At 30.3% G+C, this 26,625-nt stretch overlaps 2 protein-coding genes and 1 pseudogene across 3 annotated transcripts; all 3 read left to right on the plus strand.

The window, feature by feature from the left end:
- Window positions 1-2,415: 2,415 nt before the first annotated feature.
- LOC123192329 (protein MAINTENANCE OF PSII UNDER HIGH LIGHT 1) lies at window positions 2,416-5,450 on the plus strand. 2 transcript variants are annotated; one of them, XR_006496858.1, is made up of 4 exons: window positions 2,416-2,656; window positions 4,240-4,374; window positions 4,847-5,309; window positions 5,348-5,450. XR_006496858.1 is itself a non-coding variant. In XM_044604840.1 (3 exons), exons 1-3 carry the CDS (start codon window positions 2,486-2,488, stop codon window positions 5,222-5,224), a joined length of 684 nt encoding a protein of 227 aa, XP_044460775.1. In that variant the 5' UTR covers window positions 2,416-2,485; the 3' UTR covers window positions 5,225-5,450. The 2 variants fall into 2 exon arrangements, 1 of the variants encoding a protein (XP_044460775.1); XM_044604840.1 differs by having other exon boundaries at window positions 4,847-5,450.
- A 4,573-nt stretch (window positions 5,451-10,023) lies between these two features.
- LOC123192771 (cytosolic sulfotransferase 15) lies at window positions 10,024-11,377 on the plus strand. Its single transcript, XM_044605421.1, has one exon. The coding sequence runs from the start codon at window positions 10,183-10,185 to the stop codon at window positions 11,251-11,253; it is 1,071 nt and encodes a 356-aa protein (XP_044461356.1). The 5' UTR covers window positions 10,024-10,182; the 3' UTR covers window positions 11,254-11,377.
- A 14,025-nt stretch (window positions 11,378-25,402) lies between these two features.
- LOC123193577 lies at window positions 25,403-26,625 on the plus strand (annotated as a pseudogene).

Below are 26,625 nucleotides of genomic sequence, written 5' to 3' on the forward strand. Positions count from 1 at the left end.
CATTGTAAACACTTTATTCATATAAAAGCCTTTGCTATTTAAGGTTAGGACTATTATAGTTATAATATATATTATATTGTATGATATATTTTTTAAAAAATAAATAATAAAATAATAAAAAATTATAAATAATGTGTCATTATATTAAATTAGAAACATAACATTTGAAATTTTTTCATTAATACTCATAATGCATCATCATTTTTTCTTAAAAAAGGTATAATATGTATTAAGATACGTTTATTATATTGTATTAATTCGATACATTTTATTAAACATATAGTTTTTTATATGTATTGTATCGTATCATGTATTATAAAAAAATTGATAAATATGATTCAAACTATAATTCAAACTGAACCAAATCATATTTTTTTCAGTTTGGTTTAGTTTAGTGTGAAATCTAAAATGATTTCATTTGGTTTGAAATCTTTTTATACTATTTTTTTCAGTTTGGTTTGAACATACTTTCAAACTAGACTTTACATACCTCAATCTCTTCAATACATTTTCAACCAAAACTCAGCTATATCAAGCAAATCAACCCAACAACAAGAAAAGAAGAAAACTTAAATTGATTGTATGCATCCATTTTAATTTATGTAACAATTCATAGATTTTGGAGTTTTAATATAGCATAAAAAACTCCTTATACGAACCTCCTAATGAATGTAGTGCCCAATTTTTATTTTATCATGCTTGAGTATAAGATATATTTATCTTGTATATTTCTTCATAATTAACATAATTTTCTTCGAACTATATATTCAACCCACTATCACAAACATCATTTCCAAGATATACAACACTAAAGAGGTATTTGTCTATCTATGATGAGGTAATTTATAAGACCTATGCGATGAACATCTATAAATTAGAATTGTAAATATTCACGACGTTATAACTTTGTCGCTCTTACATATGATTGACTTAATTCATAATGATATTTAATATTTAATCTATATTTTGTTGACTTATAGACTTTAGATTGAAATTAATAAAATTATGTGTATACATTTATGATATATTAATATGTATACACATAGATATATCATCATATAATTAGATGATTTTAAAAAAATGGTAAAATAATATTCAATCATATTATAACACATTAATATGTATAAATAACATTGTTCAATTGAAAATCATACTCTGTAGCATACATCTTATACGACCTCTTTATTCTTGAAAAAAATAATGACTCGCAAACAGCTAAGTCTTATTTTTGTTTCATCTTTATAGTAGGTATTAGAAAAAGAAGGTATTTAGTTCATCGAATCACCAACTACCTTTTGTCACAATGTTATCAATTGGTGATACTTTGTTCGTCGGTTTAGGTGTCATGTGCAATGTACTCAAACTTTGCAACTAAAAACGACTCATACCATCTACACATATGGTTAACATTCATTATTTTCTCAAACTCATGTTCACTGATTATATGTATTGACTTATTATGCAAGTTATTATAACTTCCAAATCTATTTGCTTCGAAAGTAAAAACTTGAGATGTTCTTATCGAATTTAGAATAACCATCACAAATAAAGGAATGAAAGAACTGGTGTTGTTTTAACAAAATACAATGTAAAAAATAATATCATTATCATTATCATCATCATTGTCATAAGAGATTTTATTGATAGCATTTTTAGATTTTAATGATTAGGATGAATTTTCATGATTTTCTGTTTTCCTCAAACGCAAATCATTATGCTATCTTTCGTAGTAGTCCACTATCTTCTGTACCTAACAACCATGTATATCATTTTAATTAATTTTGAAATATTTAAAATAAGATATAAGAATATTATATATCAAAAAGTTAAAATTCTATACAGAAGATAAGTTGGCATTGAATATTAGGTTAATCAAAAATCTTGACAAAGAAAATACATTAATAATGTAAATAATTATGCGAATAGGGGTGTTTGTAAAAATACACAGATAAGGGGGTTCACATAAAAAATACACAAATTGGGGGAATCTCACTCTTGTTGTTAGGTCTTTTTGCCATCATATGATTTATGTACCCCTAAATTCCTAAAATCTTTTACCGACACTTTAAAAAAATTGAATAAAAATTTTAAAAAAATTAATAAAATATTTTCAAAATAATTAGAAAAAATAACAAAAAATTTTTTTTAAAATTTGGTTTAAAACCGATTAACCAAAAATTCGGTTTGATTTAAAATTGATTAATTTTTAAATTAATTTGTTTAAGCTTAATATTTTTTTTGAATTATAAATTTGATTCGATTCAAAAAATTAACAAATTTTTTCGAACACCCTTACTTCTCATATTAATAACGGTTTCAACCCACCACGGTAACGTTACTCTAGTAAACCAGTGAAAAGATATTTTGATACAGTAGACCACATTCGTGACACGTACAATAAAATCCACCACAAAACACCCATCTTAAAATCCCCCTCCTTCGCTCTTCTTCAATCGAATCAAATCATCTCTCACACACAACGACTATGGCATCTGCTTCACAAGCTATTCTTTCAGCCAATACTTTCACTTCCTCTAACTTATTCTTCTCCACCAAACTCAAACACAAACCCGTTAGGAATCTCAACCTCTTCGCCGTGCGAGCTTCCTCTGATGACTCTGATTGTAATGAAGAAGAATGCGCTCCTGATAAGGAGGTCATTTCTCTTTCTTTTCTATTTTTAAAATTTACTACTCTACCGCTTAGCGAACCGTATATGTCTTTTTGGCTAATTTGGCTCAAGTTTTTTAATCTGCTTTGGGTTTGTTCCTGAAATTTTTTATTCTTTTTATTTTAAATTTTAGTTTTGAAATGCACAAAACTTAATTTCATGATGATTTTAGTCTCTGTAGAACTAATGAGCTTCTTTGCAAAACCGTAACATTACTGAGCCCTTAATTACTTTTGGACTGAAATATTTGTGGTTTATGGGCTGGAAACGTTAACCGTAGTATGTATTTCTGATAAGGCTTTGTGTGTTTGCTCCGGTAAAGAAGTGGAAGTGTTTCAGAAACAGTAGCCATTAATTACTCTTGGTTAACGTTACCGTACAAGTAACATTACCAAATTGTTTCGAGTTATAGTTTCGGTAACATTACGGAAGTGTTTCAGAAACAAAACTGAGCCATTAATTCTCTTGGTTTGATAGAAATCTTTGTGATTGCAACTTCAGTTTGATGGGGTTTGTGTGTTTGCTCACCTATTTGTTTAGTGCAACAACCTTTTATTTATTACCACATATTTAAGGCCAAGAGAACCCAAGTTTTAATACCAAGACAAATATATACCTACAGGGTTTAAAGAACTCGAACACCTATCTATGACCTAATTTTTGTTAAAAATCTCAGTTATGGTTAAAGGTAAAATCATCATTTACTAAAAATTTAAAAAATTGAAGTTTTATTATATTGTCCTTCTCAAGTTTAAAACTCTCATAATTCTCCCTAACTCAAAGTTTCCAAGTTTTGAAAAATAATCATTTCACCCTCCAAAACCCTAGGTTTTCTTTCTCCTCTTTTCGGCGACAGCGACCATTTGAAGACAAGACGAAGAGTCGGCAACCATCTTTGACAGGCAAATCTTCGTTGATAGAGACAAAGAGATCGTCTCTTTGTCTCCATTGACGAAGAGACGACACCTTTTTGTTGACGGAGATGAAAAGTTGTTTGTCGAAGATGGTCACCGACTCTTCTTCTCGTCTTTAGATGGTTGTCGAAGAGGAAAAAAAGAAAACCTAAGGATTTGGGGGTGAAATTGTCCCTTTAAAAAATTTAGAAAATTTAGGTGGAAAAAATTGTGAGAGTTTTAAACTTAAGGAGAAAAATGTTATAAAATTTTAATTTTTAAAATTTTTTTAATAAATAATAGTTTTATCTTTATCTTTAACTGAAATTTTTAACCGAAATTAGATCATGGATGAGTGTTTAGGTTTTTGAAACTTTGCAGGTGTATATTTGTATTTGTATTAAAACTTGGGTGGGAATAGTCTTTTGGCCCTATATTCAGCTATGTATACTAATGTAACTTAATCAAAGTATGTTATTAATAACAATAATGTCAATTTGATTACATTACTGGATTGGTACTAAACTCTCTGAACCATTAAGAAATCAAATTGAAGCTGGGCATCTTGTTTCTTTAAAGTTTCTTATTCAGATGTAGACTTAACTGGTTTCCTTAATAATGTGTTTTGGCTGTCGTATTTGGTTTGCTGATGATGAATGTATGCACATGACATAGGTGGGGAAGGTGAGCATGGAATGGTTAGCCAGCGAAAAGACGGAAGTGGTGGGAACATTTCCGCCCAAGAAACGGGGTTGGACTGGTTATGTTGAGAAGGACACTGCTGGCCAGACTAACATTTATTCAGTTGAGGTACCATTTATCAGATTTCACTTGCTTTTTCCCATTATAATCAACTCTGTATAGGGAAACGGTCGAATCAATTAAGACTGGCGAAGAACAACTTATACTGTCTTCAGTCTTTGTCATATATTCTATAGAATCCTGTATGGTTAACTCTAAATAGACAGACTCCCTCCTTCACATATTTAAGATCTGCACTGACCCCGAATTGGTTAGATGTGTAGGAAAACAAATATCCATGACTCTTGGAAGATGATTGATCAGTCGCTCATATATAAGATGAAACTGAGGCTGAAATTACTAGATATATATATGTCAAGGATAAAACTCTTTCCGCAAGCTTTCTCATGATTCAGAAAAGCGAGCTCTTCGATCACACATGAAAGTCTTAAAAATGGTGCAAAAGATAGGAATTCCAAAACTAAATAATTGAGTCTTTAGCTTTGATACTGGCGTGGTCTAATAGCTTTTCTATTTCTAGCCTGTAGTTTATGTAGCAGAAAGTGCAATAAGCTCCGGAAGTGCAGGTTCATCTGCTGATGGATCTGAGAACACGGCTGCAATTGCCGCTGGTCTCGCCCTCATCTTCATAGCTGCAGCTTCGACAGTACTTCTCCAAGTTAATAAGAGTGCCCCACCACCACCACAGCAGACAGCCGACTACAACGGGCCATCGCTCACTTACTATATCAACAAGTTTAAGCCACCGGAAATTGTCCAAGCTTCAGTACCAAGTGAAACTGAATCTTCCTCACCGGTACAACCAGAAATCACCGCCCAGGAAGCTCCACAGATTCAGGTTCAGTCTGAATATGTGGCACCGGCTCCTCCTACTTCAAGTGTGAACAATGTTTCTTAGGCGGATTATATAAGTGAGTTGTATATTGTTCTTTCATTACACTGGTGTATATGTTTGTTAGATTATAGTCAAAGGGTCTGAATCAATTCATCTTCCGTGCTGGTTTCGTTAAGCAGAAGTGAAATTAGAAATTGAAAGATTATCAATGGAAGACAAAGTATTCCGAAAATATGCGATTGATAAGGTGATAAAACAGAAGCAATAAACTGTGTACCTATTTTGAGTATGAGCAATTCTATGTGTATCCGGTATCTACTTTGAATATATAATTATGTACACACTTATATATCTCATCATATGAGTAAGTGCTATTTTATTTTTAAATTAAAATCACTTAATTATATAATTATGTATAAAATATGTATATATTTATGTATCTAAAGCGGATACATATAATTTTATTATTTGAATATATAAATAAGCATATAATTGATATGTGTCATTATGTGATTTAGTAATTTTGAATTAAAGATAAAGTAATATTTACTCATATGATGAGATGTATAAGTGTGTATACAATTATATACTCAAAGTAGGTATCGGGTACACAAAGAATTGCTCATACTCAAAATAGGTACATGGAGAACAATATTTAGTGTTGATTATTTAGTTAAATCATAGAGAAATTTTATAAAAATATTTGAGAAATAAACTCTACAAATCCTAGATAAAAATATTTGAAATATTATAATAAAAATATAATTAAGTATAATTTTATTTTTAAAATTTAAAGTATTGTTATAACACACTTGTCAAAATAAATTGTGAATAATATTATAGAGGTGTATATGTTATTTTATTAGAGATAAATGTATATTTTTCTCTTATATTGTTTTAGAAATTATTATATTCATTTTTGTATATTTTGAAAACATAACTATAATTTTAATAATTCTTAATATAATATTTACATTTCTAATTTGATAGGTTTTATTTAGTTTTTTGGGTATAACCATAATTTTTTTAAACTATTAAAGGGTATAACAAAATTTTAAAAATTTCAAAAATACTTTAATTTTTTTTATTTCAAAACTCCTTAAAAATTGTTTTATCATCCTTAACATTTTTAAAAATTACAATTTACCTATCTATCATATATTTATATTATTGACACTACAATCTATATTCGAATTATACATTTTTTAAAATAATTTTAATTAACATTAATATAAATTAGAGTAAACAAATTATCTAAAAAAATTTTGGGAGAAATGTTAGTTAGTTTGTAGGCTTTTCTTTTATATTTCAACAATCTTATAAAAAAAATTTAACAAGTATTATTAACAAATTTAAGAGATGGGTAAAAAATTGATTTCTTTAAATTTAAAGGGTAAAATTCTGTCATTTCATAGATATAAAACAAGAGATAATCACTTATATCTTCACCCTTAATTTTTTTTTTAAATTCCTCCAATTCGGCAACTTTCGAACCCATTAACCTCCAAAAGAAATATACAAACCAACCAGCAAGTGCAAAGCAACAATGAAAACATAATCTCAAGAGTTAGCAAAATTGGTAGAATATTGAAATTTTCAAAGTAAAAGTCTGGGTTTAAGTTCTCTATTACGTTTGTAAAATTTTGATTTATCTAACTAATCACTGTGTTTTCGGTTTACCTATCTAACAAATATTGACAGAGTCTTTGCTTATAAAAAAAGAAAATCATCTTGCCATAGTCACCAATTTAGCCTGCATTTTTATATTGCCTAATTACAAATTAAAATCAAATTCAAGTTTCCAAAATAAACATGTTATAACAGTAGGCGACAATGCAAAATCAAAACTCCCCAAATTTTATGAAATCAATGCAACAAGAACAACTCTCAAAGCTATAAAGAATACTATAGGCTGATATTCAAGTTGCATTCTCCAAGTAATATTCAACTTGGATTAATGTTGGTGAAAACAAAGAGATTTTTTATGATAAGAGGACACTCATACAGAGAACACGTATGATCGTTTATGTTACATAGACTATATTACAGTGAATGACCATGAAAAAGGGGTGTATGATTGTTCTCAGTGTAAAAAGATTAATATACCCCTAAGGTTTTAGTATGATCATAGATTTAGGGTAAACTTAATTCATTGTAAGTTCTACGTTAATCTTGATTCTTCAGAGGGGGAACTAGAATAGGTCCTTTAAAACTAGAACCAAAACCTATCAGATGTTGGCCAATTCAGAGTAAGAAATGAAATCAATACCCAGACACCTAACAGTTATAATTTTTAACCAGGTGATTTGTTGAAACCCTAATTTATCTTGAGCATGACATATACCAATAAATTTAATAGGAGTTGGTCGATTTAAATACCCGCGGACCACAACACTGAGTATAAATAAATGGGTGCCTACCATTGAGAAAAATATAGGTATCCAAAAAATTAATATAATTAATATATGGCCAAACAACTTATTCCAACCCAAGTTTTAGTGTATTTTCAAACTTTTACCCATTAAGTTTAAAAAACTTAAACACTCATTCATCTTTTAAATTCTGTTAAAATTTTTTGTCAGTAATAAAGGTAAAAATATCATTTAATAAATAATATTAAAATATTAAAATTTATCTCATTTTCACCCTCTAGTTTTAAAAAATAACAATATCCTTCAAAAACTTAAGTTTTGAAAAATTATCTATTCCCCCTAAGGTTTTCTTTTTATCTTCATCTTTATCAACAATTGGAATCTGTTGGTATCTCCATCGCTTTAGCAAAGATCGGCTTTGTCTCTCCCTCCCAATGCTCTCTTCATTGTTCATCTGCTTCTTCATCTTAGTCGTTCAATTCTTAATAGATCGAAAAAATCAAAGACGGATTCATCGTCGATTCGATTTGTTGTCCCTCTTTGTCGCTTGTTTCATTTTAGTAGCGACAACTAACGAGGTCTAGCTGTGAAGTCATCCAATTGTGGTCAAAGACGAACGAGATTAACAGACCTTTGGCTGATATTTGTCTTTGTTCTATGAGATTCAATTGATTTCATTGGTCTTTCTATCATCAAGAGTGCAACACATGTCAGAGAAAGGTCACCAATCTTAGAGAAGGTTGTTATAGTGGATTTCATCGCTGATATTCGTCTTCGTCCTATAAGATTCGATTGATTTTGTTGGTCTTTCTATCATTAGGAGTGCAACACATGTCGAAGAAAGGTCACCAATCTTAGAGAAGGCTGTTAGAGTGGATTTCATCGATAAAGAATGAGTTGATTTTTGAGTTAACTCTAACAAGAGAAATTGTTATTTTTCAAAATTTCAGTAAAGAAAAATTATTATATTTTCAAACTGAGAGAAAAAAATGCAATAAAACTTTAGTTTTAAAAATTTTTTTATTAAATGATGATTTCACCCTTAACTTTAATTGAAAATTTTAATATAATTTTATTTATGGGTGAGAGTTTAAGTTTTTGAAAATTAGAAAGTGTGAGTTTAAAATTACCCCTAACTTTGGACGGAAAAAAGTGTGGTTATTAATCCCCTGATGGCGACAGGGGAGCTATCGGGGTGATGAGAGATATCTGCGTGGACTGGAATTTCTCTAATTGGTTGAGACTTTATTCCCAATCACCATAGGTAGATATAATAAAAAATTATATACACAAATTCTTAGTATAAAATTTGAATATATAAATAATATATTATTATATAATTAAATATTTTTTAATTATATGATAATATTATATATATATATTCAAATTATATATAAAAATTATGTATACGTAATATTATTATTATTAGTAGTGTAAAAATGTGTAAGAGTATAATTAAGCAAATTCATTATTTACGGCGGGGGGGCCTGGGTGCAGTCTGCAAGATCCAGGAGTGCAGGTTGGAAATATAAAGATTACAATGAATCATCAGATAATATTTTATCATAAACCTTAATTAATAAATCTGACAATGAAAATTATACTGAAATATTATAATAAATAGTAAAAAAATTATTTATAAAAAATAATTATAAAATTTAGATACAAAGAAGATATAAATATATATATATATATATATATATATGTTTAATATGATATATTTTTAATAATATATTTAAAAAATATAATAATATTAATAATAATTTTAACCTTTTTTTATAGATTTTTTAGTTAAATATTTTAATATAAAATATTTAATCGACTATTAAATTTAATATAATATAATATATAATTAAAATTTAATTATTATAAAAAATTATCTAAAGAAATTAGAGATTTAAATAACAAAAATTTGAATTTTTTATTTTGTATAATTATGATATTATGATAATAAATTGTCTTTATTATGGAAAAAGAAGTTCGTGACGTTGTGACAAATAAGGTTTTGAAAGAATTGTAAAAGTTGAATTGCAAGTTTACAAACCTTTAAAATGATCAAAACTTAGTCGGAAAATATTATTCACTCAAACATTGTTATATTGTAAATGAATAATATTATGTGTATTTATTTTAAATATATAAATATATATATATTTATGAATATTATTACATGATTGAATATTATTTTATCTTTAATTCAAAATAATTATATTATATGATAATATATATAAATATATATTTATTTATATATTTAAAATAAATTTACATATTTTTATTACACTATGGATAAGTTTACCTAATATACTATTAGAATGACGTGTAAATTTCTTACCTTTTTTTGTAATTACATCGTATTTTTCCATATTTGTGAAAAGAATCACTCAGGCCCACGTCACTGTCCCAAATTAAACTGAAGAGGTAGTAGAGTACCGGAGCGTCCTGAATGCCATGTGTTGCCCCTTTCATGCATGTGCTTAATGTGCAACAATTTGGGACATCTTTTCCCTTTTTTCGAAGCAACTGATCTTTCCCTTTTTTCGAAGCAACTGATCTCGCCAATCAAAATCCAACTCTATATAAATGGAGTCTTTTCTGCTGAATTTCGCATCCCAATTTCTCTAGTTTTCATATTGTTTTCACCAAAGCACAATGCCGAGCTCTGCAATCACAACCACTTCAATGGCCGTGGCTCATGGCCATTGCACAAAAACCCAATTCGTAGCGGCGAGAGTTGAAGACGATGAAGAAGAGAAGTTCTTAACGCAAGAGTTTAAAGATTTTCTTCTTTCTCTTCCAAGACAGAAGGGATGGCGAACGCCATATCTTTATGAATTCCAAGGCTTTTGGTGCCAGCCAAAGGAGATTCAATCCATTCTTTCTTTCCAAAATCACTTCAAATCTCGAGAATCCGACGTTATTTTAGCCACAATACCGAAATCTGGCACCACTTGGTTGAAAGGCTTGGTCTTTAGCATCATCAATCGCAAACGTTTCGACGTTCTCGATTCAAAAACTCACCCTTTACTCTACTCAAATCCTCATGATCTTGTGCCGTTTTTCGAGTATAAGCTTTACTCGAACAGCGAAATCCCCGATCTCTCGAAGCTCCCTGATCCTCGACTTTTCGCCACTCATATTCCATTCAATTCGTTAATGCTGCAAGAGTCGATCAAAAGCACCACCCCCAAGATCGTTTACTTATGCAGAAACCCTCTTGATACTTTCATCTCTTCATGGCATTATTTGACCAACTTGAGACCAAAATCTGTCGCCCCATTTCAAATCGAGGAGGCTTTCAAAATGTACTGCGAAGGAATTATAGGGTTTGGTCCATTTTGGGAGCATATGTTAGGGTACTGGAACGAGAGCTTGAAGAATCCTAACGGGGTTTTGTTCTTGAAGTATGAGGAAATGAGAGAAGATATTGTTTCGAACCTGAAGAAGTTGGCAAGTTTTCTTGGGTGTCCTTTCTCTGTGGAGGAGGAGAAGGAGGGTGTGATTAAAGAGATAGCGAAGTTGTGTAGTTTTGATAAAATGAAGAATTTGGAGGTGAATAAATCTGGGAAATCGATCAAAAACTTTGAGAATAAGCATTTGTTTAGAAAGGGTGAAGTTGGAGATTGGGTGAATTTTCTTTCTCCTTCAATGGTGGCGCAAATTTCTCAAGTCATGGCAGAGAAGTTGGCTGAATCTGGTCTCACGTTCAAGCTCTCTGCATAGAAAATTGCAGGACAGACAAATGCACCACATCACTGTATTATCCATCAAATAAGGTCTCTCGTGTATATAAATTTAGAGCAATTTTATCCACACATTATAAACGAGAAATAATATCATACGTAAATATAGACTCTTTTTTTTTCAACAAAGAACACCACTCAAGTTATATCATCACTTTTAAAATTGAATTAATCACATTAAATAAGATAACACTTAAGTTTAGTAACTAACTTTATAATTACTGAATCAGATAAGTTAAAAGTTTGATTTTATCAGGTAAGTCAAGTATTTGATATTGATATGTTATTAGAAAAGATTTGAATTCATACTCTTTTATATATAAAACGTCTTATTTTATTATTCAAACTATTATTTAAAAGTTATTAGGTGTTATTTTATTGTTAATTAAAAATCATAAAATTTCATTTAGACATATTATATGTTTATTTATTTGTATACTCAAAAACAAATATATATAATTTTTTTGATAAATTTATTATAAGTAATCAAATTGTTTTAAAATAAACAGGTATGTACGTGCTAAAATTTTAGCATGATTTTTATCTAAAAAATAAATGAATTGATGTGTTGTCATGCCCACACCATGTCAAATGCAACAACTGTAAAATAGATTGACAAACTTCAGTTTTAGTGACCGTTCTCAAAATCACTAAATCAGAAAAATTTAAAATTTAATCTTAATATATTATCGAAAAAGATATAAACTCATTCTTCTTTATACATAAAATTTTTTTTCTAATCACTCAAACTATCCCCTCGGAGTTTACATTTACTTCTTCATTCATATATTTAAACAATTGATTAGATTGTTTCGGAGTAAATACATAAGCATCAAGATTTTTTGTGTATAGCATTCTTTTGTGAAGGAAGTTGAGGTGTGATTTTATCCTCATCACCAAATCCAACTACTGTTGATAAGATGGGGCCTTCCAGGCTTGCATGGATGAAATCGAACCAAACCCTTACATTGAATCTGCACATGGATTTTACTGTGAGAAGTCACCATTTCATTCACCAAGTATCTCGCTATTTAATATGTTTGTTGAGGCGCCATTTAATACGTCGCCTGGTGTCGGTACCTCTCGATATTAGTATTTTTTCTTTCAATAAAATTATGTGTACTTATTTTAAAAACACAAATATATATATATATTTATATGTGTTATCATATAATTGGATAATTTTGAATTAATAATAAAATAATAATAAATCATATGATGACATATATGAGTATGTATACATTTATATACTTAAAATAGATACACACAGTATTACTCTTTTTTTTTTTTTAAGTTGAGAATTAACTTATTGGAAAAATATATGGAAAACAATGTTATCTCAATTTAGACCAAAAGTGAGTAAAATTAATAAAATATTATAAATTTTAAGATAAAAATTTAAATTTAAGGTTCTATCATACTTATAAAATTTTGACTTATCTGATATATCTTAAGTTTACCTGTAACAAATACAAGTAGGTTCTAATTAACCAAAAAAAGAAAATTATCTCAATTTTTTTCGAGTAGGATAATCATATTAACAATTTTATATGCCAAATGACCTATCTCATCCGCTTGGATTAGACAACAATTTACCACAATTTTGTTTTTTCTTAAAGCAAAAAAATTTATAAAAACAAAAATAATGAGCTTACAAGGAGACATAAAAACAATTTAAGCTCATCCTATCTGAAAAGATAGGAAAGCAAAAACACTAAAAGAGTTAAACTTATAACAAAACAAACAAAAGATATTAAACCGATCAATTTTAAAACTCTATTAAAGTTCTTATATTCGATTAAGTGTATTTCATATTCACTATTCTTAATAACAGTAGTCTAATTTATAAAATTATAACATTAATTATCAGTTAATCTTTATTTTTTATTAAAATTATAAAAATACCTTAATACTAGTGATTTAAATTATATACCTTTCCTTTTCCTTTTTCTTTTTTTTTACAAATCTTCTTCAAAATTAGATTACTCTTCAAAATTATCAATTTGCCCTAGTAATATTCTTACATATTTTTAATTACTATGTCAACCAAGTTTCTAAAATGAACTTTTTTAAATAGTAAAAAATTGAAATTATTAAAATATTTATTAATTATAATAACGTAAATATTTATATTTTTAATTTAAAATTTTGATATTAACAGGAGTTTAATTAATTATTAAGTCAACAAGAGTGGGTGATAGATTAGGTTGACATGTGGGTCAATATGACTTACTTTTTTTTTTTTTTTTTTTTCTTTTTGGGTGTTGACACAACTTGAATATATGCACAAATCTGTGAGTCATACGAGGTTTCACGGGAAAGCAATTTGGTCGGTTCAGAAGGATAGGACTTATGAAATTTACAAAATATAAAGAAAGATTTCATTTTAATCTCCAATCACATAATAATAATAATAGTTTGTTTCTTTCTTGGATTGTCAAGACTGGAGCCTATAGGTATAATATCCATTTGATGGATTTGATAGATGGGCCCCATACTTAAAAATTCTGGCCCATTTGGATCTGATAGTATAATAATTCTAGTACTTGTGCTTGATGAACGGGTGAGATCCTCCCATCTGGTAGCAACGTTTTAAAGAATCTGTGAGTCCTACTGTCATGATTTCATCCTCCCTCCATGTCCATGTTCAGATCCTCCATGTTCACAAATCTTAAAATATGTAAGATTTGTGTTAAATTATCAAATTATTTAAAATCAATATGTTTTTTTTTTTTTTTTTCTATTAAAGCATGTTCAACACAAAACTAGGTGCTTCCATTTAGGGTTAGATTAAATCTAAATCCAGATTGAACAAAACATATAAAACAAATTAGATTGAAATAGTTGAGGCTTTTTACTCTATTAAAAAATAATTTAATAATGAATTTGATTGAAGTTAATTTAAAAATAAATATTTTAATCGAATGATTAAGATATAATTTAGCAATTATAATAGATACAGTTCCACTTTCTAAGGTTTGATTGAAAGGTCCATCCTAACAACCTTGGGGAGAAAGCCAATTGATTTTGATTATCAAACAAAGGCAACGTTGGTCCCATTTTGAAAAGCACTTCTGAATCATACAGCTTCCTAACAATCAACATACAATGTCAAAAGCGCTTTGGCCTCTTCATTTGGCTCCCTTTAATGCCAACAAAAAAACAATTTCAATATCAATCTCACAATTTCCCTTTCTAATCCAAAAAACATTATCATATATGTTATTGTGTTATGAACCAAGTTCAAAAAGAAATCCTGCTAAACCCACAATATTTATGAGTAGCCTTAAATTCGAACACTAATTTGTAAATTTATTAAAACGAATTCTAGCTTTATTTTTTTTAATGTTAAATTTGAATTTGAATTTAAATTTAATGTTGAGTTTAACTTCACCTAAATTCAAAATGGAACCCACTACTATTTAGGAGTAAAGTCTAACGAGCTTCAATCGTACTAAAATTTATGACGAAATTCAAATTCCAAACATTTGAGAGACTGAAAATGTAACCCAAAAAGAATTAGGAAGAATTATGAGGACCTTATCAAAAAGATAAAAATCTAGTGGCGTGGACATGGAGGATGAAATCATGACGGTAGGACTCACATCACTATCAAGGAAAATTATAAAAAATAGGCAAAAGTAAGGGGGTTTAAGTGAAATTGTCTAAAAAATTCATATTAAAGCAAAAATACCCAACTTTTATGAAATGTCGAAACTACCCCTATATATAAACAAGGCAAATTTTCATATTTTCCACTATGAAACTTCCACTGTCACTGTATAAATCCAAAGAAAAATCGTCTTTTCTCCCACTGTCCACTGTCGTCCCACTGTCAAGCCGATTTTCAATGATTTTCTTGCTTTCCGACGACCGAAAATGGTCAAGAATGTTAGTATATCTTTCGTAATCTTGTTTGAATCAAGTTATTGTTCATATTATTGAGATTTGAGTGAGATTTTACGGTTTGAAACTTTAGGTTTTCGATTTTGAACAATGCTTAATATGTTTTGATTATTGGCTGTTTTCGTTGAATTTGTTGAGGGGTTTTGTGTTATAACCTATGTAAATTCGATTTGTGTTGAAATTGCAGGCCAAAATGACCGATTTTTGGCCGAAAAATGCGTCCGAAGCATTTGACAGTCCGACAGTGGAAACAATGTATCCCACTATCATGACAAACACTCCCGCTGTGACAGTGGGTTAGGGGGATTAAGCGGCTTTTTTAAAACATTAGAGATCTGGTCATTATAGATTAGTCCACTGTGGGCTTTTCTGAAATTTCCCATGTGACAGTGGGCTGCTGGTGAATAGTATGGGTTGGGGTGAAAATTTACTTTTTTGAAACTGCGGGGCGGTAATAGATTCAAAAATTACTGAGGGGGCAAAGGATAAATATTGGACCTGTTTGTAATAGAAACTTTCTCAGGGGGTAAATTGATATTTTTCACATCTAAGGTTTCTCAACGTGTAGTTTTCGAATTTGAGATTAAGTTTTTCGATTTTTGTGCCTTTCGGACACATTTTATGATGTAATGACCTAATTTCACTCAATATTTCAGTTTTTTCATTTATAGGATATATCGACTCGTACTTTTGAATTTCAGTTTCGTTTTTCTGAATTTTGCCATTTTATGATATATCGATTCATATTTTCCAGATTTATAAACGATTTTTTTGATTAGTGATATTCTTATGTATTTTAACTGATAGAGTTCGAATTTCAATTCTGTTTTTTCAATTATTCACATTCTAGGGTATATCAACGCATAGAATTCGAATTTGATTTTCGTTTTTTCAAATTTCATCGTTTAGAATATATCGACTCGTATTTTCCAGATTTTGGAATGATTTTTTTATTGTTGTCATTCTAGGTATTTCAACGTTTAGAATTTGAATTTCAGTTTCGTTTTTTTCTAATTTCACCGTTTTAGGATATATCGACTCGTATTTTTCAGATTTTGAAATGATTTTTCGATTGTTATTATTCTAGGGCATATCAACATATAGAATTCAACTTTCATTTTTTCCAATTTCACCGTTTTAGGATATATCGACTCATATTTTTCAGATTTTGGAATGATTTTTTGATTGTTGTCATTTTAAGGTATTTCAACATTTAGAATTCGAATTTCAGTTTCGTTTTTTTCAATTTCACCGTTTTAGGATATATCGACTCGTATTTTCTAGATTTTGGAACAATTTTTCGATTGTTGCCATTCTAGGGTATTTCAACGTTTAGAATTCGAATTTTAATTTCGTTTTTTCCAATTTCACCGTTTTATGATATATCGACTCGTATTTTTCAAATTTTGATTGTTAATATTTTATGGTATTTCAACATATAGAATTAGAATTTCATTTCTGTTTTTTCGAATTTCACCATTTTAGGTTATATCGACTCATACTTTCTAGATTTTGGAACGATTTTTGGTTTGTTACCATTCTAGGGTATTTCAACGTTTAGAATTCGAATTTCAGTTTCGTTTTTCGAATTTTACCGTTTTAGGATATATCGACTCATATTTTTCAGAATTTTGAATGATTTTTCGATTGTTAACATTCTATGGTATTTTAAAGTATAAAATTCGAATTTCATTTTCATTTTTTCGAATTTCACCGTTTTAGGATATATCGACTCGTATTATTCAGATTTTTTAATAATTTTTCGTTTGTTAAAATTCAAGGGTATTTCAACTTATAAAATTTGAATTTCAGTTTCGTTTTTTCCTTTTAACTGTTTTACGATCCTGAAATCTTATTTTTAAAATTTTGTGATCACTTTTTTTATTGTTTTGTATTTTTTATCTTTTTATGATTTTTCCATGAAGACATTTGTTTACATATTTGCTGTTTATGAATGACTAACGAATTTTATAAATTTTCGTAGGATATTTCTCGCAAAAGAAAACGTGTTGAAAACGAGTTACGAATCTTCGATGAGTCCAGACACTTCCGAATAGATCTGATATGTCGTGCACAGTGCACAATATTATCTAGGATTACGTCTACATTGACTCCGGATCAGCTACGACTATTTGAGAGGACATGTTTCGTGTATCTTCTTTGTTTGCCTGAGACCAAATTCTCTGAAATATTGGTTCATTCATTTCTACTACGGCAGCTACATCGATTCTCTACTAGAGACGAGTTTTGGTTTAGGATTAGCGGGGCTGATGTTCGTTTTAGCCCGTTTGAGTTTGCTTTGGTGATGGGTCTTTTGATTAGCCGACACATTGATATCTCTTCATATATTCCTCGCTCCTCCAGACATAAGATCAGAGATACGTATTTTCGAGGTTATCCGAAGGTGTAGTATCATGACCTAGAGTGTGTTTTCTTGTCAAGGCCATAGGGGGATGACGATATTGACGCTGTCAAGATGACCTTATTGTATGTTCTTCACATGGTTTTGTTAGGGAATGATCGATGAAAGAAGGTGTCTTCAAAATATTTACAGTTGGCTGATCATTTGGACGGGTTTAATTCCTACCACTAGGGTGTCCCGTGTGACAGATGACATACGAGTCTATGTCACAAACGAGTGACAAAGTGTGCTTTGGACGGATGCGTGAGATGCGTAGATACGACTTCTACAGATTTCTTTTCGCATTTCAGGTTAGTTTTAATTTATTGATTATATATATTAATTGGAAAAAATATGAATTGATTTATTTAAATCGTAAATGATTATATTGCAGTATTAGATATATGACACTCTAGACATGTTATACGATTGGATTGACCTTGTTGATCTCTATGCGTCCCCACGGATATTTAGGTAGCGCATGTGAGACGTCCCTAGTTGGACTTATATAGGTCGTATTTTCACTAGTGATCCGATATGTACTCGTTAATTAATAAGTCGATTAATTCATTATATGTTGCAATTATTTTGACTTATATATCTTTATCATTAGGAGGATGCCACATTCCCCCTTCGTCCATCATCGATCGAGGAGGGTTTACCATGGTATGCTGAGATTCGCGAGTACATCGGTTTACTTATGTTGATTCCTCCTCATCTTCTTCAGTTCCTCTCGCGATCGGAGACAAGGCTTCTCCAGCCTCAGGACCTTCAAATGTACCCGTCGAGACTTCTGAGACACATGAGGAGCCTATTCAGCCTCCTGTTATGGAGCAGCCTCTATGTTCCCTTGTAGTTCAGAGTCCACGGACAACAGCCCATCCTAGAGTGAAAGACCGTACTACCCATCATGCCACCGAGCAGTGTCCCCTATTCGTATCACCCAGTATATCTACATTAGATGCTACATTAGCGTACTGGGGTGCTACGATTTTACGTGAGATATCGAGTTTTCGCAATGATATCTCTTCCCAGATGACTCAATTACGTGACGATATGACTCGATTACAGGATCGTATGGCTCATTTGGAGGACATCATCACGCGTACATATCCAGCCCCCGTCGCTCAGGTTGTAAAACCACTTCTAATTTATTACTCATAAAAAATGTTTACAGTGTTATTATTCTAAGAACTATTATTACATTCGTATAGGAGAGGGACGACGATATCCGATCGATATCCCACATTGATACCGCAATACCATCCCATCAGCCACACGAGGTTCGTATCCCATCAGCCACACGAGGAGTTTGAGTTTTCGGGGCTCATCACGAGGATGGTTGAGACAGCGTACACCTCGAGATTGTTGTACAAACCATGAGGGATGGTCGATCAAGTATAGTATATATGTATTTTCATTACATTGAATTAGTTGAATTAGTCTATAATTAACTAAAATTTGTCACTGTTTATAGGTTTACATCCTTATAAACTTCGACTACGCACATTGGATGGCTGGAGTTATAGATTTTTGTGAGTGATTGATTACAGTATACGATTCGGATGTATCATATTCAAGGAATATGGGGTCTCTTGAGCAGTGGATGCGACCGTATATAACATTTATACCTGCGTTATTAGAGGCGATGAGTTTTTGGACCGTTTCTGGACAGACTCCACGACGTGATTCCCTTACTTTATATCGAGCGACGGATGTCCCTCAGCAGGGACTGGGCTTCGGTGACTGTGGCGTGTTTATGTTATGTTTTTTTCAGTGTTTGACGTTGTCACGGAGCGTCGATTTTCCTCGAGAGTCGTCTACCTCTATGCGTTGACGTTTAGCATCGCAGTTGTATTTTCACTATATCGAGTAGCTCACGGATGTATATTTAGTTAGCTCATTGTTTATTTATCGTTCTTTGTATATTTGTATGTATATATTTATTGTATGTGCGTATGTGTGCGATATACTTTATCTGTCATTATATATAGATATGTATTTGATTTCATTTTATATGTGATTTGAGTGATGTTACTATCCAGCAACAATCAAAAAATTCTTTGAAAATCTGGAAAATATGAGTCGATATATCATAAAACGGTGAAATTAAAAAAAACGAAACTGAAATTTGAATTATAAAAGTTGAAATACCCTAGAATGACAACAATCGAAAAATTCTTCAGAAATTTAGAAAATATGAATCAATATAGGCCAAACGACTATTTCCCACCCAAGGTATGCGACAATCTCAAGTTTCCACCCTTTAACTATGGAAACATCAAACACCCACCTATAACTAGTTAAATTTAACAAAACCCTAACGATGGTAAGGGTAAAATCGTTATTTTCTCTATAATATTAAAAATAAACTAAAATAGAATCTACTTTTGCCCCCCTAAACTTTAAAAACTAAAATTTTCCCCTAGCCTAAGTTTTAAAAAATCACAGTTTCACCTTAGGGTTTCGTTTTGAAATCTCCGGTGATATATCCGACTTCATTGTCGACGGTCTCTCCCTCCCGAAGTATTCTCTCCTTTTGAAGATCTCTTTCCTCCCATTTGGATGTCCGATCGACGTCGGAGAAGTCGTGGAAGACGAAAAACTTTGTCAGGGAAGACGAGTCGTCTTCATTTGGGAAGACGATCATCTTCTCGAACGACGTCTCTCTGTGCTGGATGAGTTGGGGTGGAGTTGAGGGGGGCCGTCGGTGGAAGAGAAACCGTCGGGAGGGAAAGACGGCCGGCGATGGCACCAGAGAAAGTGAAAGGGTTTGGAAATAAACCCTAACGGGGAAATACGATCTTTTCAAACTTAGCTTAGGGAAAAAATGTTAGGGGGAAAAATGAGATTAAATTTACCACTGTTAGGGTTTTGTTAAAACTAACTGGTCATAGGTGGGTATTCGGTGTTTCCATAGTTAAAGGGTGAAAACTTGAGATTACAGCATACCTTGGGTGGGAAATAGTCATTTGGCCATCAATATATCGTAAAACGATGAAATTTGAATTCTAAAAGTTGAAATACCTTAGAATGACAATAATCGAAAAATTCTTCAGAAATTTGAAAAATACGATCGATATATCGTAAAACGGTAAAATTCAAAAAAAGGAACTGAAATTCAAATTCTAAAAGTTGAAATACCTTAGAATGGTAACAATCGAAAAATTCTTCGAAAATTTGGAAAATACGAATCGATATATAGTAAAACGATGAAATTCGAAAAAATGGAATTGAAATTCGAATTCTAAAAGTTGAGTACCCTAGAATGGTAACAATCGAAAAATTATTCGAAAATCTAGAAAATATGAGTCGATATATCGTAAAACGGTGAAATTCAAAAAAAGGGAACTGAAATTCGAATTCTAAAAGTTGAAATACCCTAGAATGGTAACAATCAAAAAAATTATTCGAAAATCTAGAAAATATGAGTCGATATATCGTAAAAAGGTAAAATTCAAAAAAACGGAGTTGAAATTTGAATTTTAAAAGTTAAAATACCCTAAAATGACAACAATCGAAAAATTATTCGAAAATCTAGAAAATACGAGTGGATATATCGTAAAACGGTGAAATTCGAAAAAATAGAACTGAAATTCAAATTCTAAAAGTTGAAATACCCTAAAATGGCAACAATTAAAAAATTCTTCAGAAATCTAGAAAATATGAGTCTATATATCGTAAAATGGTGAAATTCGAAAAAACCTAAAATTTCATTTATAATACTCCTACAATGTTTAATATCAAAATACCCCTCAATTTTAATAATATTTCATTTGCCCTTAATTATCTATTTCTAAAATTTCATTGAGAAATTTATAAAGCTCTTATAATATTTAATATCAAAATATCCCGTAATTTTAATAAAATTTTATTTAACCCCTCATAATGAGTGATGAGGGTTTATATAAATGAGAAGAAAGGTAATTTTGATATTTTAGAAAAAGTCATCGGTATTTTTGCTTAAAAATAGTAAATTTGGGTATTTTTATTTGAAAATAGTGATTTTGGGTATTTTTGCTTAGTGGGGGTATTTTGGCCATTTTCTATAATTTCCCCACTATCTAGAGCCCACGTGAATTAAAGTTTCTTTAATACGTTGCTACCAGATGGGAGGATCTCACCCGTTGATCAAGCACAAGACTAGAATTATTATACTGTCAAATCCAAATGGGCCAGAATTTTTAATATGGGGCCCATCTATCAAATCCATCAAATGGATATTATACCTATAGGCTCCAGTCTTGGCAATCCAAGAAAGAAACAAACTATTATTATTATGTGATTGGAGATTAAAATGAAATCTTTCTTTATATTTTGTAAATTTCATAAGTCCTATCCTTCTGAACTGACCAAATTGCTTTCCCGTGAAACCTCGTATGACTCACAGATTTGTGTATATATTCAAGTTGTGTCAACACCCAAAAAGAAAAAAAAAAAAAAAGTAAGTCATATCGACCCCACATGTCAACTTAATCTATCACCCACTCTTGTTGACTTAATAATTAATTAAACTCCTGTTAATATCAAAATTTTAAATTAAAAATACTAATATTTACGTTATTATAATTATAAATATTTTAATAATTTCAATTTTTACTATTTAAAAAAGTTCATTTTAGAAAGTTCGTTGACATAGTAATTAAAGATTTCTCTTCATGGCTTTAGTAAAGATTGACTTTGTCTCTCCCTCCCGACACTCTCTACGTTGTTCATCGACATCTTTATCTCAATCGTTCAATTTTCAACAAATCAAAAAAATCAAAAATGGGTTCATTATCGATTCGATTTGTTGTCCCTCTTTGTCGCTTGTTTTATTTTAGCAACGACAACTAACAAGGTCTAGCTGAGAAGTCGTCCAATTGTGGTTAAAGACGAACGAGATTCACAGACCTTTGGTTGATATTCGTCTTCATCCTATGAGATTCGATTGATTTTGTTGGTTTTTTTATCATTAGGTCTGTAACACATGTCAGAAAAATGTCACAAATCTTAGAGAAAGTTGTTAGAGTGGATTTCATCGCTGAAAAATGAATTGGTTTTTGAGTTAACTCTAGCAAGGGAAATTGCTACTTTTCAAAATTTCAGTAAGGAAAAATTATTATATTTTTAAACTGAGAGAAAAAAAAACAATAAAACTTTAGTTTTTAAAATTTTTTTATTAAATGATGATTTTACTCTTAATTTTAATTAAGAATTTTAATAAAATTTTGTTTATGGATAGAAGTTTGAGTTTTTGAAAATTAGAAAGTATGAATTTAAGATTACACCTAACTTGGGACAGAAAGAAGTCTTTTGGCCTTAACATATATTTAAAAAAAAGTAGTTTTTCACATGAGTTGTCAATATTAAATGTGACTTCTAAAAATATACCAATCTCTAGTCCTATTAACTTTAAAAATCTTGCATACTAAAGGGTTTGTAAATATGTTTCATCTTTTGATAACAGTTTTATTTGATGAATTATTTGTTTAACATTGCAGATATCCCCAGTGAGTGGCCATGAATCGCCTGGTTATTAATCCCCTGATGGTGACAGGGGAGCTATCGGGGTAATGAGAGATATCTGCGTGGACCCGGAATTTTTCTAATTGGTTGAGACTTTATTCCCAACCACCCTACGTAAATACAATACAAAATTATATATATAAATTCTTAGTATATAATTGAATATATAAATAATATATTATTATATAAAATAATATTATATATATCTATTTTAGGTATATAAATATATATATATACTCATATGTGTTATCATATGATTAGTTATTATTTTATTCTTAATTTAAAATCATCTAATCACATAATGATACATATAAATGTGTATATATTTGTGTACCTAAAATAGGTACATATAATTTTATTGTATTATATAATTGAATAATTTTAAATTAAAAATAAAATAATTTTTAATTATATAATAATATTATATATTATTATATTTAAATTATATATAAAAAATACGCCCACGTAATATTGTTAGTGTAAAAATATGTAAGAGTATAATTAAGCAAAGGCCAAACGACTATTTCCCACGCAAGGTTTGATGTTTTTTCAAGTTTCCACCATTTAATTATGGAAACACCAAACACCCACCTATAGCTAGTTAGATTTAACAAAACTCTAACGGTGGTAAAGGTAAAATCATTATTTTTGCTATAATATTAAAAATAAACTAAAATAGAATCCTATTTTGCCCCCCTAAACTTTAAAAACTAAAATTTTTTCCCAACTTAAGTTTTAAAAAATGATAGTTTCATCCTAAGGTTTGGTTTTGAAATCTCCGACGACCGTTCCGGCTCCATTGCCGACGATATCTCCCTCCCGAAGCAGCCTCTCCTTCCGACGAATGTTTTCCTCCTATTTTAAGGCTCGATCGACTTCGTCTTCGTCTTGGGAAATGAAGAACTTCGTCGGGGAAGACGAAGTTTTTCATCTTCCCAAGCGAGGACGAAGTCATGGTCTTCGTCTGAGAAGACGGTCGTCTTTCCAACCACCCTACGTAAATATAATAAAAAATTATATATATAAATTCTTAGTATATAATTTGAATATATAAATAATATATTATTATATAATTAAATAATTTTAAATTAAAAATAAAATAATTTTTAATTATATAATAATATTATATATATTATTATATTTAAATTATATATAAAAAATACGTATACGTAATATTATTAGTGTAAAAATGTGTATGAGTATAATTAAGCAAATTCATGATTTATGGTGGGGGGCCTGGGTGCAGTCTGCAAGATCCAGGAGTGCAGGTTGTGGATATAAAGATTACATGAATCATCAGATAATATTTTTTTATAAACCTTAATTAATAAATCTGACAATGAAAAAAATAGGATGAAAATTATACTGACATATTATAATAAATAGTAAAAAAATTATTTATAAAAAATAATTATAAAATTTAGATTTAAAAAATATATAAAACATATATATATATATGTTTAATGTGATATATTCTCAATAATACGTTTAAAAAATATAATAATATTAATTATAATTTTAACCATTTTTTATAGATTTTTTAGTTAATCTTTTAAATATAAAATATCGAATCAACTATTAAATTTAATATAACATAATATATAATTAAAATTTAATCATTACTAAAAATTATTTTATAAAATTAGAAATTTGGAGAACAAAAAATTGAGTTTTTTATTTTATATAATTATGATATTACAATAATAAATTGTCTTTGTTATGGAAAAAGGAGTTCATGAAGTTATGACAAATAAAGTTTTGAAAGAATTGTAAAGGTCGAATTGTAAGTTTACAAACCTTTAAAATGACCAAAACTTAGTCGGAAAATATTATTCAGTCAAACATTGTTATACTGTAAATGAATAATACTATGTGTATTTACTTTAAATATATAAATGATATATATTTATAAATGTTATCACATGATTGAATACTACTTTATCTTTAATTTAAAATTATTCTATCATATAATAATATATATAAATGTATATTTATTTATATACTTAAAATAGATTTACATATTTTTATTACACATAGATAAGTTTACCTAATGTAGTGTTAGAATGACGTGTAAATTTCTTACCTTTTTTGGTAATAACATCGTATTTTTCCATATTTGTGAAAAGAATCACTCAGGCCCACCCCACTGTCCCAAATTAAACTGAAGAAGTAGTGGAGTACCTGAGCACCCTGAATGCCGTGTGTTGCCCCTTTCGTGCATGTGCTTAATGTGCAACAATTTGGGACATCTTTTCCCTTTTTTCGAAGCAACTGATCTCGCCAATCAAAATCCAACTCTATATAAATGGAGTCTTTTCTTCTGAATTTCGCATCCCAATTTCTCTAGTTTTCATATCGTTTTCACCAAAGCACAATGCCGAGCTCTGCAATCACAACCACTTCAATGGCCGTGGCTCATGGCCATTGCACAAAAACCCAATTCGTAGCGGCGAGAGTTGAAGACGATGAAGAAGAGAAGTTCTTAACGCAAGAGTTTAAAGATTTTCGCCTTTCTCTTCCAAGACAGAAGGGATGGCGAACGCCATATCTTTATGAATTCCAAGGCTTTTGGTGCCAGCCAAAGGAGATTCAATCCATTCTTTCTTTCCAAAATCACTTCAAATCTCGAGAATCCGACGTTATTTTAGCCACAATACCGAAATCTGGCACCACTTGGTTGAAAGGCTTGGTCTTTAGCATCATCAATCGCAAACGTTTCGACGTTCTCGATTCAAAAACTCACCCTTTACTCTACTCAAATCCTCATGATCTTGTGCCGTTTTTCGAGTACAAGCTTTACTCGAACAGCGAAATCCCCGATCTCTCGAAGCTCCTGATCCTCGACTTTTCGCCACGCATATTCCACTCAATTCGTTAATGCTGCAAGAGTCGATCAAAAGCACCACCCCCAAGATCGTTTACTTATGCAGAAACCCTCTTGATACTTTCATCTCTTCATGGCATTATTTGACCAACTTGAGACCAAAATCTGTCGCCCCATTTCAAATCGAGGAGGCTTTCAAAATGTACTGCGAAGGAATTATAGGGTTTGGTCCATTTTGGGAGCATATGTTAGGGTACTGGAACGAGAGCTTGAAGAATCCTAACGGGGTTTTGTTCTTGAAGTATGAGGAAATGAGAGAAGATATTGTTTCGAACCTGAAGAAGTTGGCAAGTTTTCTTGGGTGTCCTTTCTCTGTGGAGGAGGAGGAGGAGGGTGTGATTAAAGAGATAGCGAAGTTGTGTAGTTTTGATAAAATGAAGAATTTGGAGGTGAATAAATCTGGGAAATCGATCAAAAACTTTGAGAATAAGCATTTGTTTAGAAAGGGTGAAGTTGGAGATTGGGTGAATTTTCTTTCTCCTTCAATGGTGGCGCAAATTTCTCAAATCATGGCAGAGAAGTTGGCTGAATCTGGTCTCACGTTCAAGCTCTCTGCATAGAAAATTGCAGGACAGACAAATGTACCACATCACTGTATTATCCATCAAATAAAGTCTCTTCATTTATATAAATTTTGAGCAATATTATCCACA

The sequence above is a fragment of the Mangifera indica genome, chromosome 12 (genome assembly GCF_011075055.1).
Source record: "Mangifera indica cultivar Alphonso chromosome 12, CATAS_Mindica_2.1, whole genome shotgun sequence".
NCBI lineage: Eukaryota > Viridiplantae > Streptophyta > Magnoliopsida > Sapindales > Anacardiaceae > Mangifera > Mangifera indica.